A 14,062-nucleotide genomic window follows, 5' to 3' on the forward strand; every position below is an offset into this window, starting at 1 on the left:
ATTTGTCCTGTCTTTTTTTATTGTGGTAAAATATACATAACATAAAATTTACCATTTGATAAACAAATGGGACTATATCAGACTAAAGAGCTTCTGCAAGGCAAAGGAAACCAGGAACAAAACAAAAGACAACACACCAACTGGGAGAAAATATTTGCAAATCATATATCTAAGGGATTAATCTCCAAAATATATAAAGAACTCATACAACTCAACAACAAACAAATAAACAACCTGATCAAAAAATGGGCAGAGGATGTAAGCAGACAGTTTTCCAAAGAAGATATACAGATGTCCAACAGGCACATGAAAAGATGTTCAACATCACTAATCATTAGGGAAATACAAATCAAAACTACAATGAGATATCACCTTATACCCATTAGAACAGCTATAATTACCAAGACAAAAAATAACAAATGTTGGAGAGGACATGGAGAAAAGGGAACCCTCACACACTGCTGATGGGAAGGCAAACTGGTGCAGCCATTGTGGAAAACAGTAAGGAGATTACTCAAAAAATTAAAAATAGAAATACCATATGACCTAGCTACCCCACTACTGGGTATTTACCCAAAGAACTTGAAATCAACAATTCAAAGAGACTTACACACGCCTATGTTCATTGCAGCATTATTCGCTATAGCCAAGACGTGGAAGCAACCCAAGTGCCCATCAACTGATGAATGGATAAAGAAGAGGTGGTATATATATATATACACACACAATGGAATATTACTCAGCCATGCAAAAAGACAAAATCGTCCCATTTGCAACAACATGGATGGACCTTGAGGGTATTATGTTAAGTGAAATAAGCCAGAGAGAGAAAGACAAACACTGCATGATTTCACTCATATGTGGAAGATAAACACATGGACAAAGAGAACAGATTAGTGGTTACCAGAGGGGAAGGAGGTTGTGGGGTGGCCATAAGGGGTAAAGGGGCATATATATATAGTGAATGACACATAATGATGTACAACTGAAGTTTCACAATGTTATTAACTATTATGACCTCAGTAAAATTAAAACAAATTTACCATTTGAGCCATTTTTAAGTGAATAATTGAGTGACATTTGTACCTTCACGTTGTCCCGCAACCATCAGCACCATCCATCGCCACAACTTTTTCATCATCCCAAACTGAAACTCTGTCCCCCTTAAACAATAGCTTTCATTTCCCCCTCTCCCAGCCCCTGGCAACCACCCTTCTACTTTCTGTCTCTCTGAATTTGACTACTCTGGGTACCTCATAGCAGTGAAATCATACAGTATATGTCTTTTTGTGACTGGCTTCTTTCACTTGGAAACACATCCTCAAGTTTCATCCATGTTGTACCATGTATCAGAATTTCCTTTTTTTTTAAGGCTAAATAATATTCTGTCGTATGTATGTATCACATTATATTCATCCATTCATCTGTTGATGGACACTGGGTTGCTTCTGCCTTTCGGCTGTTGTAAATAATGGTGCCATGAACATGGGAGTACAAGTATCTGTTTGTGTCTTTGCTTTCGTTTCTTTTATTATATACTCAGATGTGGAATTTCTAGATCGTATGGTAATTCTACATTTAATTTTTTGAGGAATTGGCATAATGTTTTCCATAGTCACTGCCCCATTTTACATTCCCACCAGCAACGCACAAGTGTTCCAATTTCTCCGCATCCTCTTCAACATTTGTTATAGTCTGTTTTTTTTATTTTGTTTTTAATAATAGCCATACTAACCGGTGTAAAGTGATATCTCATTGTGAATTTTTTTTTCCGCATAATCAATGTTGGAGATGGGTTCCAGTTTGCCCTCATGGATTCTGGTTCTCATGAGGCCCACATTCTCCTTGCAGTTTCTTTGTCTTTGCACTTCTCCAGCTTTTCTTCTGACCTCCAGATCTGCAGACTACAATGACTTCAGACCTATTACCACGTACAATGGGAATAGACTACCATTGACTTTTTTCTACCTCCAACATTGTATAAAGTTTAAACCCTATCATATACCCCTTATTCCATATCATGAATAATGGTTTTACTTTTCTGATCAAATCCTATGTGGTATACAATTGGTATACCTTCATTGGGCATTGGAGCTTTGGCTATAAATTGTCGTCCTTCATCTTGGTTAGTGCCCTATGGCCTGTTGTACTTTTTCTGATATCAGGATTACAGCTCCTGCTTTTTTCAAGTTGACTTTTACTTTATGACCAAATTTGAAAATCTTTTAATAGGCAAATTAAGCTCATTTGTAAATTGATTTTCTGATGTGATTTGGTCTCAACTCTGTCATATTATTTTCTATTATAATTACTGCATGTATTGTGCAATATTTATTGTGTTTCTTTTGATATTTGGTATGTATTCTTTGCTATTTAAAAAATTTTTCTTTTAGGGTTTTGGAATAGGGTTTCTGATATTTTGGAATATTTATATTCTGCTTTAGTGGTTAAGTTTTTATATTTTTATAGTGCCCTTAATTCCTTTCTTTGCTTCTTAACCTTTAACATCTAGTCTGTCCATTTTATACGGCCTCCTTTAACTTGCATGTATTACCTATTCAATGTCAATGATATGACTCTGTTTTCCCTTTTTCTCTCTCTCCTCTCCTTCATTGGTTTTTAGTCACACTTGTTCTACTTTATTAGGCAGTATCATGTGTACGCACTATTCTTCTACTAATTAAATACATGAATGCTCTCTGTCAGTCATTTGGCTGGTTTCCTCACTTATCTCTCTGTTTGGGGAAGCTCATTCTCCAGGAAAGGTATGTGATGTTCTCTGAACTTTTGCTCTCAGTTCACATTTGTTTGTCTATAGCCTTGGTCTTGAAGGCTGGACACCAACATCCTTGGCTGGTACTTTCTTTCCTTGAGTGTCTTGTAAATGCTGCTCTACTGATGCCTCGCTTTATATGTTGTTCTCAAGAAGTCTGATGCCAGCTTAAATTTTTATCTCTACAAGTAATTTGATCTTTTTGTCTTTAAAATCCAATAGTTTTACTAAGATATGTTTTGGAGTTATTGTTCCAGACCAGTTTTCCAAGGGACGTGGAAGTTACTTTTGATATGTAATTTAAATTTTCTCTTACTTTTGGATTATTTTCTAGGATTATAGCTTTTTTGCCCAATTTTATTGAGATATGATTGACATAGAGCACTGCATAAGTGTAAGGTGTATAGCATCGTGATTTGACTAACACATATTGTGAAATGATTACCACAATACGTTTAGTTAACATCCGTCTTCTCATATAGACACACACACACACAAAATGTTTTTTTCCTTACAATGAGAACTCTTAGGACCTACTCTGTTAACAACTGTCAAATATACCACACAGCAGTGGTAACTACAGTCACCATGTTGTACATTACATCTGAGATTATAGTTTCAACATTAATTCTGTTTCACCATTTTGTGTTTCTACTTCAGGGACTCCAGTTATATGTATTTTGGTTCTTCTTTCCTGGCTTTCATTTCAGTCACTTATCTTTGAACCTTTTTTACTTCTTTCCTTATCTTATTTTCAATTTCTTGATTATTTTCTTGCCATTCTTCAGTGTCCTTCTATATATTTATATTTGAGTATATTCTCCCTTGGGCACCTTGTAATTATTGTTTCTGGGATAGTTTTGTCTTTATTTTCAAATGTTTTCCTGAATTTGATCAACTCTGGTTGCATTTCTTCCTAATTTTTGTCTGGTCTGTTCTTAGTCCCTGAATTCCTGATTCTAGCTGTGTGTGTGTGTGTGTGTGTGTGTATCCAAATACATGATACTTTGTTCAGTTTGATAGTTTATGTGGTGTTACAATTTTCTCCTGCTTTGTGGTTTTATGGGGGGGGAGATTTTCATCAGCTAAATGGTATGATTAATTTTTTATCATAAGAAATGTGATTGATTTTATTTTCTTTTTGCAGTAACTTTGCAGTTGATTTGATGCTGTTCTGTTACTAGGCATTTTGACACAGCGTTCCTAGTTCAAGAATATTCTCTTCTGTCTGTACACTGAAGTGCAGTTTTTAATAGATAGCAGTGGCTGAGGGAGGGATTGGTTGTCTTTTATTTCTGTAGCATCTTTAATTTTCCCTTCTTACTTCCTTCTTTCCCTTCACTGCCAGGCCTCCCAAGGGTATTGTCCTTTCTCTATCTATCTGACTTTTCCCAGGAGCAAGGCTTCTTCAAGGCTGTCACCTCCTGTCTCATTCTCTTTGAAACCTCTTCCTTGCTTCAGTCAAGTAACCGGACTGTGTTCAGATTTTAGTTCTTAGTGGTGGACTCTCTGTAGAGAGGGATTTAGCCTGGGCCTCACTTAAGTCCCGGGCAACAGTGGAGGGAGCTTTGTTGGAATTTGATGTGTCTTTTTTCTACTTAAGTAATTCCAAGTTCAGTTCACGGCCTTCCCACTCCTGCTAGTGCTGAAGGTTTGTTTGCTTGTGTTTGTATTTCGTTGAGGATATGAGTAGAGATTCAGATTCAGGCAACTGCCATTATTTTCTAGACACGAAAGCTCCTGAAATCACTTTTAAAATATCAAGTGCAGGGCCACCCCAGTGGCTTAGTTGGTAAGTTCGTGCCCTCTGCTTCGGTGGCCCGGGGTTCTCAGGCCCAGATCCCAGGAGCCAACCTATGCACCACTTACTGAGCCATGCTGTGGCAGGGGTCCCACATATAAAGTAGAGGAAGATGGGCACAGATGCTAGCTCAGGGCCAATCTTCCTCAGCAAAAAGAGGAGGATTGGCAACAGATGTTAGTTCAGGGCTAATCTTCCTCACCGCCCCCCCCCCCCCAAAAAAGCAATCAAGTTGCCAAGTAACATTTCTTTCTTTCCTAGGAGCACTGGAAACTTTGTCCGTTAGAAGAGCATCGTCAAGGTTACATAGGTTCTGTTACAAGACAGATCTGTCTTCTTGCAACGTTAAAGATATTTAGTGTGCTAGCTCTTCTTTCTTTTTTAAGAAAGCAACCAATTAAAAAGAAAAGAATTAAAATATATATAGTGCCTTCCTTCTTCCTTATTTCATGTTTATTAGAAACAAACCAAAACAACTCAGCTATTAAGCGTTCTGTCCATCCTCGGAAAAATGTTCCCTTGAAAATTATTTGTCAGTTTCTACTTCTAGGCCACCCACCTCTGCCTAAATAAATAAATAAAATTGACACCCGGGGATCAGGGATGTTTTGCTGCAAGATTAGTAACAAAACTGCAGCGAGCAGCCGCAAAGTCGGGTTCAGGAAGGGGGTTTGCACCAAAAAACTCAGGTCCGTCGGCCAGTAAGAGCAAGCCTGTTAAGGGTCTGAGGTGGTCCCAAAGACCGAAGACTGAAGAGGTGAAAATCTCAGCCGGGCAGCGCGAGGCAGCAATGACAGAGAGTGTCCCTTGTGCGTGTGCACGTGTGTGTGCGCACGTGTGCACGCGCCTCTCCCGGATTTCGGGCAGCCACCTGTCACTCACCGGGGCAGAGGGGCAGCGGCGGGCGGACGCAGAGGGGGCGGGGCGGCGGCCGGGGCGGGGCGCGCGAGGCGGGCCCGGGGGAGGACCTACCGCCGCTGCCCTCCTGGCGGAGCCCGGCGTGCTGCAGCCATGGAGACGCGGTAATCCCCTCCTCCGGCCGGCGCCCGGGCCCCCGCAGCCGCCGCCGATTGGTCGCCCTTTGCTCCCTGACCCCCTCGCCGCCTCCGAGCCGCCGCTTCCTGCTCGGGCGCCGCGCGGCGCTCCCGGCCTGGGCGGAGCTCGGGGCCGAGTGCGCGCCGCCTCGCCGCCCGGAGCCGCCCGCGCCGGAGGAGGAGCCGCCGCGCCTTCCCCTTCCTCCGCTCCTCCCCGCCCGCACCCCCGCGCCGGCCCCGCCAGCACTCGCGAGCAGCGGCGGCCGCGGCCGGCGGCCGAGTCGGGAGAATGCGGCGGCGCTCGCGGATGCTGCTGTGCTTCGCCTTCCTGTGGGTGCTGGGCATCGCCTACTACATGTACTCGGGGGGCGGCTCCGCGCTGGCCGCGGGCGCCGGCGGCGGCAGGAAGGTGAGTGGGGCGCCCTGCCCGGCCCCCCCGAAACCCCGACTTCCCCCAGCGCCCCGGGCCCTCCCGGTGCCGACGCGCCCCTGCCCGGCCGCAGACCCTCTCGCTCCGAAGAGGCTGCGGGGACCGGAGGGGCTGCCGGCCCCTCTTGCTCTCCTCTGCCCGGATCTCCTCTCGGCTCCCCGACTCCGGCCCGGGCCTCCTGGCCGAGTCCTCAGGGCAGGGGCTCACCCGGCCTCTCCGCGCTCGCCGGGCTCTGGAGGGAGCGACCCGGCGCAGCCTCGCAGGGCTGGGGACCGCGACGCCTTCCTTGTCTCCCCCCCTCCTCCGTCCCTCTCCCCTCTCTGCTCTACGTCATTTAAGTTGGGTCTGGTCCGGCTGCCAGGAGCTCATCCCCTGCGGTGGGAAGTTTAGGGGTGGGGGGGTTGGGAAACACAAAAGGAGGTGGGGAGGAGACGGGGGAGAGGCGGCTGCCTTCCTAGCGAGTCATGTACATGAGGAGAGAGGAGTCCAAGTTTCTTTTCAGTCCTTTGATACAAGCCGCTGCAGATCCTCACCCTCTTCCCCCTTGTCACCTCGCAGCGGGGAGGGGGCAGTTCTGGGTCTCGGCCCCTTCTCTGCCCATTACCTCTGGGGGCGGGGGCGCAGCCAGCCCTGTGCGGAATAAAACGGACTCCTCTGGGCCAGTGTAAGCGGAGGAGCACTGCGCCCCGAGCGAGGCCGGCCACGGACAGCCCCCGCCGCCCTTCCCCTCTCGGCCCCGCGTTAAGATTTGCTCTTCGGCCCGGCCCCCGCGTGGCCGGACGTGGGCTCCTGCGCTTGTCCTTCCCAGCCCCACGCCCCATCACGCGGGGATAGTCCACTTTCTGTGAGTGTGTTTTCACAAGCTCCAGGGCCCGGTAATTGGGCGTGGGGACCGTGTAAGCCACTCCGGACGGCCCGGAGTATTCGGGAGGAAGCGGAGCGCCGGGAGGAGCCCGACGGCGCGTCCTGCGGCCGAGCGCCTGCCCGGAGAGGGGCCGTGCGGATGCCGCCCGCCGTGTTTGTGGTGTGTGATGCAAATAGGCTCTGAAAGCAACATTATCTTTTACAAAATCCTGTAATCCCCATACTGTGACATTTAGTGTCACCGCAAACCCAGGAAATTCTGAGTTAATGGAGGTGGACCGCGGGTTGGGCTGGAACCAGGGAATGTATCCTGAAACAAGCTGAACGGGACTAACTGTGCATGAACAGACTTTAGCCCTGAAGTCGGACGCTGAATGTCAACGCTGCTTGAGGTTGGCTGCTTCGGAGGATTCCTTCCTTGCTTGCTTCCTTCATTCATCCGTTGGTTCTCAGCTGAAGGTATTAGATGGACGTAGGCGTCTCATCTGATTCTTGGTCAATTTCATGTGTTTGCTTTCTCTAGAGAGGAAGAAATGAAGAGTCTTCCCCATGTGCTGAATTGGCTTAGGTTGGTTCTGAACTGACAGTGCGGTCTTAGCCCTATTTAGTTTTCTTTTTTTAATGCGGGGAGCTGTTGTATGTGTGTGAAGTTTCCCTTTATTCTTGAACCATCCAGAGCACTGCACTGAGGGGAAGCAGTGTAGCTGTTGACATAGTGAAAACTCTGGTCCTATTAAACTGGAATTATCTTAAAAACTTGGCTTGCCAGTAAACTGAACCTTGGCGGGTCCACATAGCCTCCTGTGCTGGTGAGACTGGGCAAAGCTTTCTGCCTTTCATGCAGAAGAAAACTAAACAGCCCACAGTTGGTATTTCTCCTCCTTTGGTTTGCCACTGTCGTTAGTGCATGTGATTAGAAGCAGCAGCACTGTGGCCTTAGCATCTGGAGAGGCTGGTTTCTCCTTGGTGGGCTTCAACTGGTGGGCTGGTAGATGATTTTTGAGGGCTGTTCCATGTTGACTTCTGAAGTGTGATGGTTAGTTAAAAAAAATAATCTAAGAACTCCTTGTGGCCTGGTGGCAATAGAAAGGTACAGAGACCATGTAGAAGGAAGTGTGGGAAATGAACAATCACACAGGGATTGGTAATTTGGGATTCTGTTCTTTCTGTCAATGAACCATAAAATTTAATCCCAGCCCTTAGAATGGTTAAGTGATTTTTCAGTTGAGGAAGAGGTGTGTAGATGCAACAGTCTTCTGAAATTGCAGAAGACGACTCATTTACTTAGCGTGGTGGGCCCTGATGTGAAGAGGAGAAGCCCTGAGCCTGTTTCTGGAGGGGTGCTGTCCTGAATTTCCTCACCTAGCGTATAAAGGTGGGTTGTCTTCCTTTCTCCTGAATTGTTTCCATGGATTTAGAGACTAGAAAGTCTTTTCAAATTTAGTTCATCCTCATGATAAAAGGAAATATGTAGTTTTTTTAGCTTGTGAAGTATGGACATAAAAAAGTTAATGTGCTGTGCATGTAAAGGCAGAATTTAAATACTAGCTATAGTGTTTTAGATGTTATTGGACTTATATTGCTTCTCTTGTTTCCTACTATTGAAGTCAAGGCTCTAATTCCATGTTTAGCCAATTTCTCTACGCCCTGACGTTTTTCACGCGGTACCAGGCTTCTGTATTAGGCTTTGGGGATTGTCTGACAGGAGCCTGACTGGTATTTCTGCTGCTTCAGCAACCCGGCCTGGCTCGTCACTGTATGCCCTGCCTGTTAAATAACTCATCTCAGGACTGTTATTCTCCGTTTGGCAAAGCCCAGAAAGCCACCTCACCTCAGATTGCAGATTTAATAAACTAAACAGGAGCAGATGCTGAAAACCAACCCAGGCATTGCTGCCCAACTCGGGACTCAATGCTGAGGTTCTAGGTGTGTGGTCAATCTTATGCATTGTATTATTTAAAAGTATATCTCATTTATATTTGTATAGATTCCTCCCCTCCCCCATGTTGTGCTCTTTCCCCCTAAATTGATGATTTGCACTTCAAGGATGCCTTTCCTTTGAGTATCTTAAATGCTTTAAAGTTTTAATCCTGTTAAGTCTCCCCTGGGCCTTGGTATGTTGGCAGTGGATGGAGCCACAGAAGAGAGGAAGGGATTTCTGCTGAAATGAACCTGCCTCTGGGTAAAGAGTGGCTGTTTAAGATGAAAAGGAAGGGTTTTCCAGTATGTGAAGAATAATCTCTACTGAAAGAGCCTGTCAAGCCCAAGACCCCTTATCTGTGTGCCCCACCCCCGTGGGAGGTGAGGGTAAGCATTGGCTGAAGGATGTGACCAAGGGCCCCGGCAGCCCATTCACTTTTCCACCACCTTCCTGGATGAGTGGGCACAGGTGCTACAGCCCCTGCTCTGGGGGTCCAGGGGCGGGGGACTTTGAGCCTGATCTTGTAGACAGCATTTACCGGGAGGATCTGGGGGAGGAGGGTGGGCCTCTTGGAATGGTGAGGGGCTTCACTTGGCTGGAGCACGGTACATGTGCAGGGAATGTGAGTGTGAAAAAATGGAGAAGGAGTTTGGGACTAAATTTTAGAGGGCTTCGAATGCCAGGCTGACTTGTTGGTTTTTAATTTGGTTGATCATACGGAACCAGTAATGGTTTTTTCTTAATTTTTTTTTTTTTTGGTGAGGAAGATTAGCCCTGAGCTAATGTCCATTGCCAATCATCTTCTTTTTGCTGAGGAAGATTGGCCCTGGGCTAGCATCCGTGCCCATTTTTCTTTACTTTATATGTGGGACGACTTCTACAGTGTGACTTGATAACTGGTGCATAGGTCCACGCCCGGGATCCGAACCTGCGAACCCTAGGCCGCCGAAGCAGAGCATGCGAACTTAACCACTATGCCACTGGATTGGCCCCCACCAGCTGGGTAGTGGACATTCAAATGAAGGGGAACGGTATGAATCCATTTATTGGCACTGAATGGAGATAATCATTCTTACCTTGTGGCTGAGAACTAAATGCCATTAGTAGGTGCTGGCAAATGGTATGTGCTGAATAAATGGTATCTGGAGGGGAAAAAAGAAAAAGAAAAAAGAAAAGCCTAAATATTCTCTTCAAAATATAGTGAACCTGGCATCTTAAGTGTCTTCTTGCTCTCTGGAAAATTGTTGATATTTTTCTTTTTTTTATCCCTCATCCATTTCTCCAAGATTGATTTGGTTGGTTCATTGGGGCTTGCGCTATGAACCTCGAATGACGTTAAAGACTGCCTCTTGGGAAAAGTGGTTCAGATACCATGCCAATTCTCTTGTACCCAGCTGTGGTGTCATAGTGGGGTTCCTGTCCCTGGGCAGCCAGCAGGAAAGTGGGCAGAGGACACATCTTTCTTTGGTGGTTGTGTAAACAGTCAGGAGTGTCGCTAGTGGACGTGTCCCTAAGTGGAGGTTTCCTGTGGTGATCAGGCCGGCCCACTCTGCTCCCCGCCCAGTCTCTAGGCTCCACTACTCTACCCCTGCAGCCTGGCTTCTTCTGGCAGGAAGGGAGATGGCTGTCATCACTCAAGTACACATGGTTTGAGGTTGAACACGAGGCTACCACACAGTTTAATGGGCATTAGCAGATCTGTGAGCATGTCTGTGGGTGGATGCTAAGCGAGGGGACCCGTACCACACCCTGCCACCTATAATCAGTTTGGAATTTAAAGAAATTCCTTTTGAGATGAGAGTTTGAAGTTGAGGTAGGGAGGGCAGTAGCGGGAGAACAAACTATATAGCCAGAGAATCTGACAATCTGGCATTGTGTTATAAACTTTTCTCTAAAGAAAATAAAGTTTCCCTATTCTGGAGTTATGTTGTGGCTGCCTCCGGGTGCTGGAACATAATGGAAACAGATTGTGACTGATAAACAGTGCAAAAATAATGAGCTCTTCCCTGAACCCTCTAGCAAAAATGAAGGAGCTGCTGTACCCAGCATGGAGTGGGGTCAGCCTGATTGTGCTCTGTCAGACCTTGTGGAGGATGTGGGAGGGGTGGAGACCCAGGAAGCTGTTAATGTTGTGTGGAGGCTTTTGGCCATCTGTAAATCTCTGCTCTCTCCACCCTCCTGGGGAGTGGTGGGTCTTCTGTTTGCATCAGAGGAAGAGGTCTTTGAAAGGTGGTCAGAAAAATGATTGGGGTGGGGGGAGACATACATATATATATAATTTCTTGTTGCTGCCATTCGTGTTTTTCAGATCTTTGGGGAGAGGAAAGTCAGTCTGGGAAGATGTCGATTTCAAAGCAGGCAGTGCTGTGTTGCCGAACTTCTGGTGAATCCAGAGGCAGTTGGTATAGCGGAAGAGGGTGGGGGTGGGGGTGAGGCACACGCAGGGACTGATTGAGGTTCTGGCTGAGATCCCCGGAAGGAGGCAAGGTATTCCTGGGGAAAATCGGTGAAGTCTCCTTGAATTCATGGGATGAGAAAACAGCCAAACCTGGCCAAGCCTACTCCCCTTCTTTGTTCTTGAGCTTTTCTCCTCGTAAGTGGTGTTCTGGAAGCTCTGTTTGCATGGATGATGCCGAAACATCAAGCCGGATGGATATCCAGGTGGAAACACACCTATATAGCCATGCCACACAGATTAAAATACTGAGATACTTCCATATCGGTTGTTAAATAAATGCCACTCCTTCGTGACCCCATGAGTGCCTGCCACCCCGAGGTGCCCTGGTCTTCCCTTGGGATCCATTCTCTATGATCAGCAATGAAAGTGTTGAAACCTGCCACTGCAGGGGCTTCTTGGACCCTGCTTCCATGCCTGTGTCACAGTGGGACTTAAACATGTTCAGCATCACTCCTGCGAATGTACCGCTTGGATCAAAGGAGGTGTTGGCCTGGTCTCATTTCTATGATCTGAAAGATCACCTTTCCCCTTGAGGAGGTCTTTGATTCTGTGTTGCTGTTGGGCATCATCATTCCACTATTGTGGCCTTGGGTCCTTACCTGCAGACTGCCTTATTGGTGAGGTTTCTGAAGGAGGACCTCTTGACACTTCAGAAGCATGGCCTCCTGGGTGAGTTCTGGGATAGGCTGGGCCTGACAAGGAACTCTCCTCCATCTAGAATTACATTGAATGTGTTGGTATGAGTGCTCCAGTGGACACTCGTGCCCTCGGAGTAGAACTTGACCTTGTTCTGGTTAACTGGTGTGAGGATTCTCTGACCTTTGGCCACATGCTTGACCTTAAGGATTAACCCCAGGTATGGAGGTACCAGGATTGCCTATCCAGTTTTCCTGTCCAGTCAAGAGAGCCTTCCTCACCTTTCTCCTTTCTGACTGTGTGCCCATTTCTAGGGAATAAAAAACTGGGCTCCAGGAGCTGACAAGTCCTCCCTGGTGGGGCACCTCCTCCTCTCCCTTGGTCTCTTGGTCCCTTGCCCTAGGCAGGCGGATCTGTGCTCCTGCTCTCACTCTGCCTGCTGCAGGACTGGGTGAAACACTAGGCATTTTTGCATTTAGTCGTGTCCAGTATTATGGGCCTGGGAAATGTGTCATTTTATAGGGATCGGGTTTCTTAGCATGCTGGAATGTAGAAGGCCGTGATTCATCAGGGCTGCATTTGAAAAACCAGAAATGGTCACATAGAGTCTCGCTCCTGGGCTTACATTGAAAAAGCTTTCCTAGGCTTTGAGAGTTATGTGCTCCATGTCTTATGGGGCCAGCTGTCATGAAGCAGCAGCTGAGGGGTGGCTGCCTGGGGACGAGAAGTGGGCAGGTCACTTGCTGCTGGGTCACTTGCGGCTCAGCCTGCCCTTGGGCTGCCGGCCCTGGTGAACTGTTCCTTTCACCTCTGTGCTCCTAGGAGTGTCTCCCAGGCCCATCCTGCTGGCCACCTGGTCCTCCCTGGGCTAGTGGCTAGTGGCTTTCTGCCTGGTGATTCTTTGGGAGGAGAAACGGGCAGGACAGCTGGGATAGAGTTGCTGAATTTCTAGACCCAAATCAGGACACACGTTTTGGCAGGGACAAGGGTACTTGGTGGGCAGCGGGCACTCTTTTTCAGGGTTTCTCAGCCTTGACGTGGTCGACGTCTTGAGCTGGATAATCTTTGTGGCGTGGGGCTGCCGCGTGCCTTGTAGGATGTTTGTGGCTTCCCCGGCCTCCACCCAATGGATGCTACTGGTACCCCCACCTCAGTTGTAACAACGAACAATGTCCACAGGTGTTGCCAAGGGTCCCCTGGGCAGAATTGAGAACCACTCTTGTAGTCAATGTTAACTTTGATTTCTTTTCTTCTCCCTGCCGCCTTTCCGGTTAGACCTTCACGGAACAGGCCTGCCTGTCTGTGTGGTCTGGGGTGGACTCCTGGGAAGGAGTTTTAACTTAATAAACACTTACTCTGGCAGTGCCCACTGTGTGTCAGGCACAGCCCTGATGCTTTACAGATATTAACTCATTCACTCCTAACAGCCTTTTATTCCTCCCATTTTACTGCTGAAACTGAAGCACACAGAAGTTAAGTAACTTTTCCAAGGTCACAGAGCCACTGGGTGGCAGACCCAGGCTTGGCTGGTGGGAGAAATCTCCCTGGGCCTCTGGAGGCAGTAGGGTTCATCCGTGGCCTGGGGCCCGCCATGTGGGACGTGGCCTGCTCTTGATTCCTGGGCTTTCCATGCCCCTTCCACACTCTGGCCATCCCCTCGTCCTGCTGCATTGTGTCAGAATGTTCTTGGAAGGCTTTTTGGAGCAGATGCACTCATAGTAATGCTCTGATGGTAGTGTCATTCTCTTTTGCTCTTTTCTTCATTTTTACCTTTTGCTCTGTGAAATGTTTTGTGTTCTTATCCTTCAGGCCTCTGCCTGTCCTGAAGACGGCAGCCGTCAGTTTCTCCTCCAGCAGGAGCAGACAGAACAAGCTCTGGTCCCTTTCATTCATTCTTTCAGTGTGTATTTCTTGAGCACCTACGATGTGTAAGGTACTACTTGGGTATTTGGGAATTCACAGGGGATATAACACAGAATCCTTGCACTTGTGGGACTTTCATTCTAGGGGCAGGGCACTTAGACAGAAACATGGTAGGTCAGTAATTATGTAACGTGAAAAAGGGGGCTAAGTGCCCTGGAGAAAATAGAGCAAGGAAGGGGATTAGAAATTGGGTGGAGGCATGGGTTGCAGTGTTAAATGGGT

At 47.1% G+C, this 14,062-nt stretch overlaps 1 protein-coding gene across 1 annotated transcript in view; it reads left to right on the top strand.

The window, feature by feature from the left end:
• Positions 1-5,747: 5,747 nt before the first annotated feature.
• Positions 5,748-14,062, top strand: part of GALNT2 (polypeptide N-acetylgalactosaminyltransferase 2) — a 200,125-nt gene continuing 191,810 nt past the window's right edge. Inside the window, exon 1 of the mRNA XM_004426886.3 lies at positions 5,748-6,017. Within this exon, the coding sequence (XP_004426943.1) occupies positions 5,898-6,017 (120 nt within the window). The 5' untranslated portion in view covers positions 5,748-5,897. The remainder of the gene's footprint in view (positions 6,018-14,062) is intronic.

The sequence above is a fragment of the Ceratotherium simum genome, chromosome 6, assembly GCF_057802395.1.
Source record: "Ceratotherium simum simum isolate JZ-2026a chromosome 6, ASM5780239v1, whole genome shotgun sequence".
Taxonomy (NCBI): Eukaryota; Metazoa; Chordata; class Mammalia; order Perissodactyla; family Rhinocerotidae; genus Ceratotherium; species Ceratotherium simum.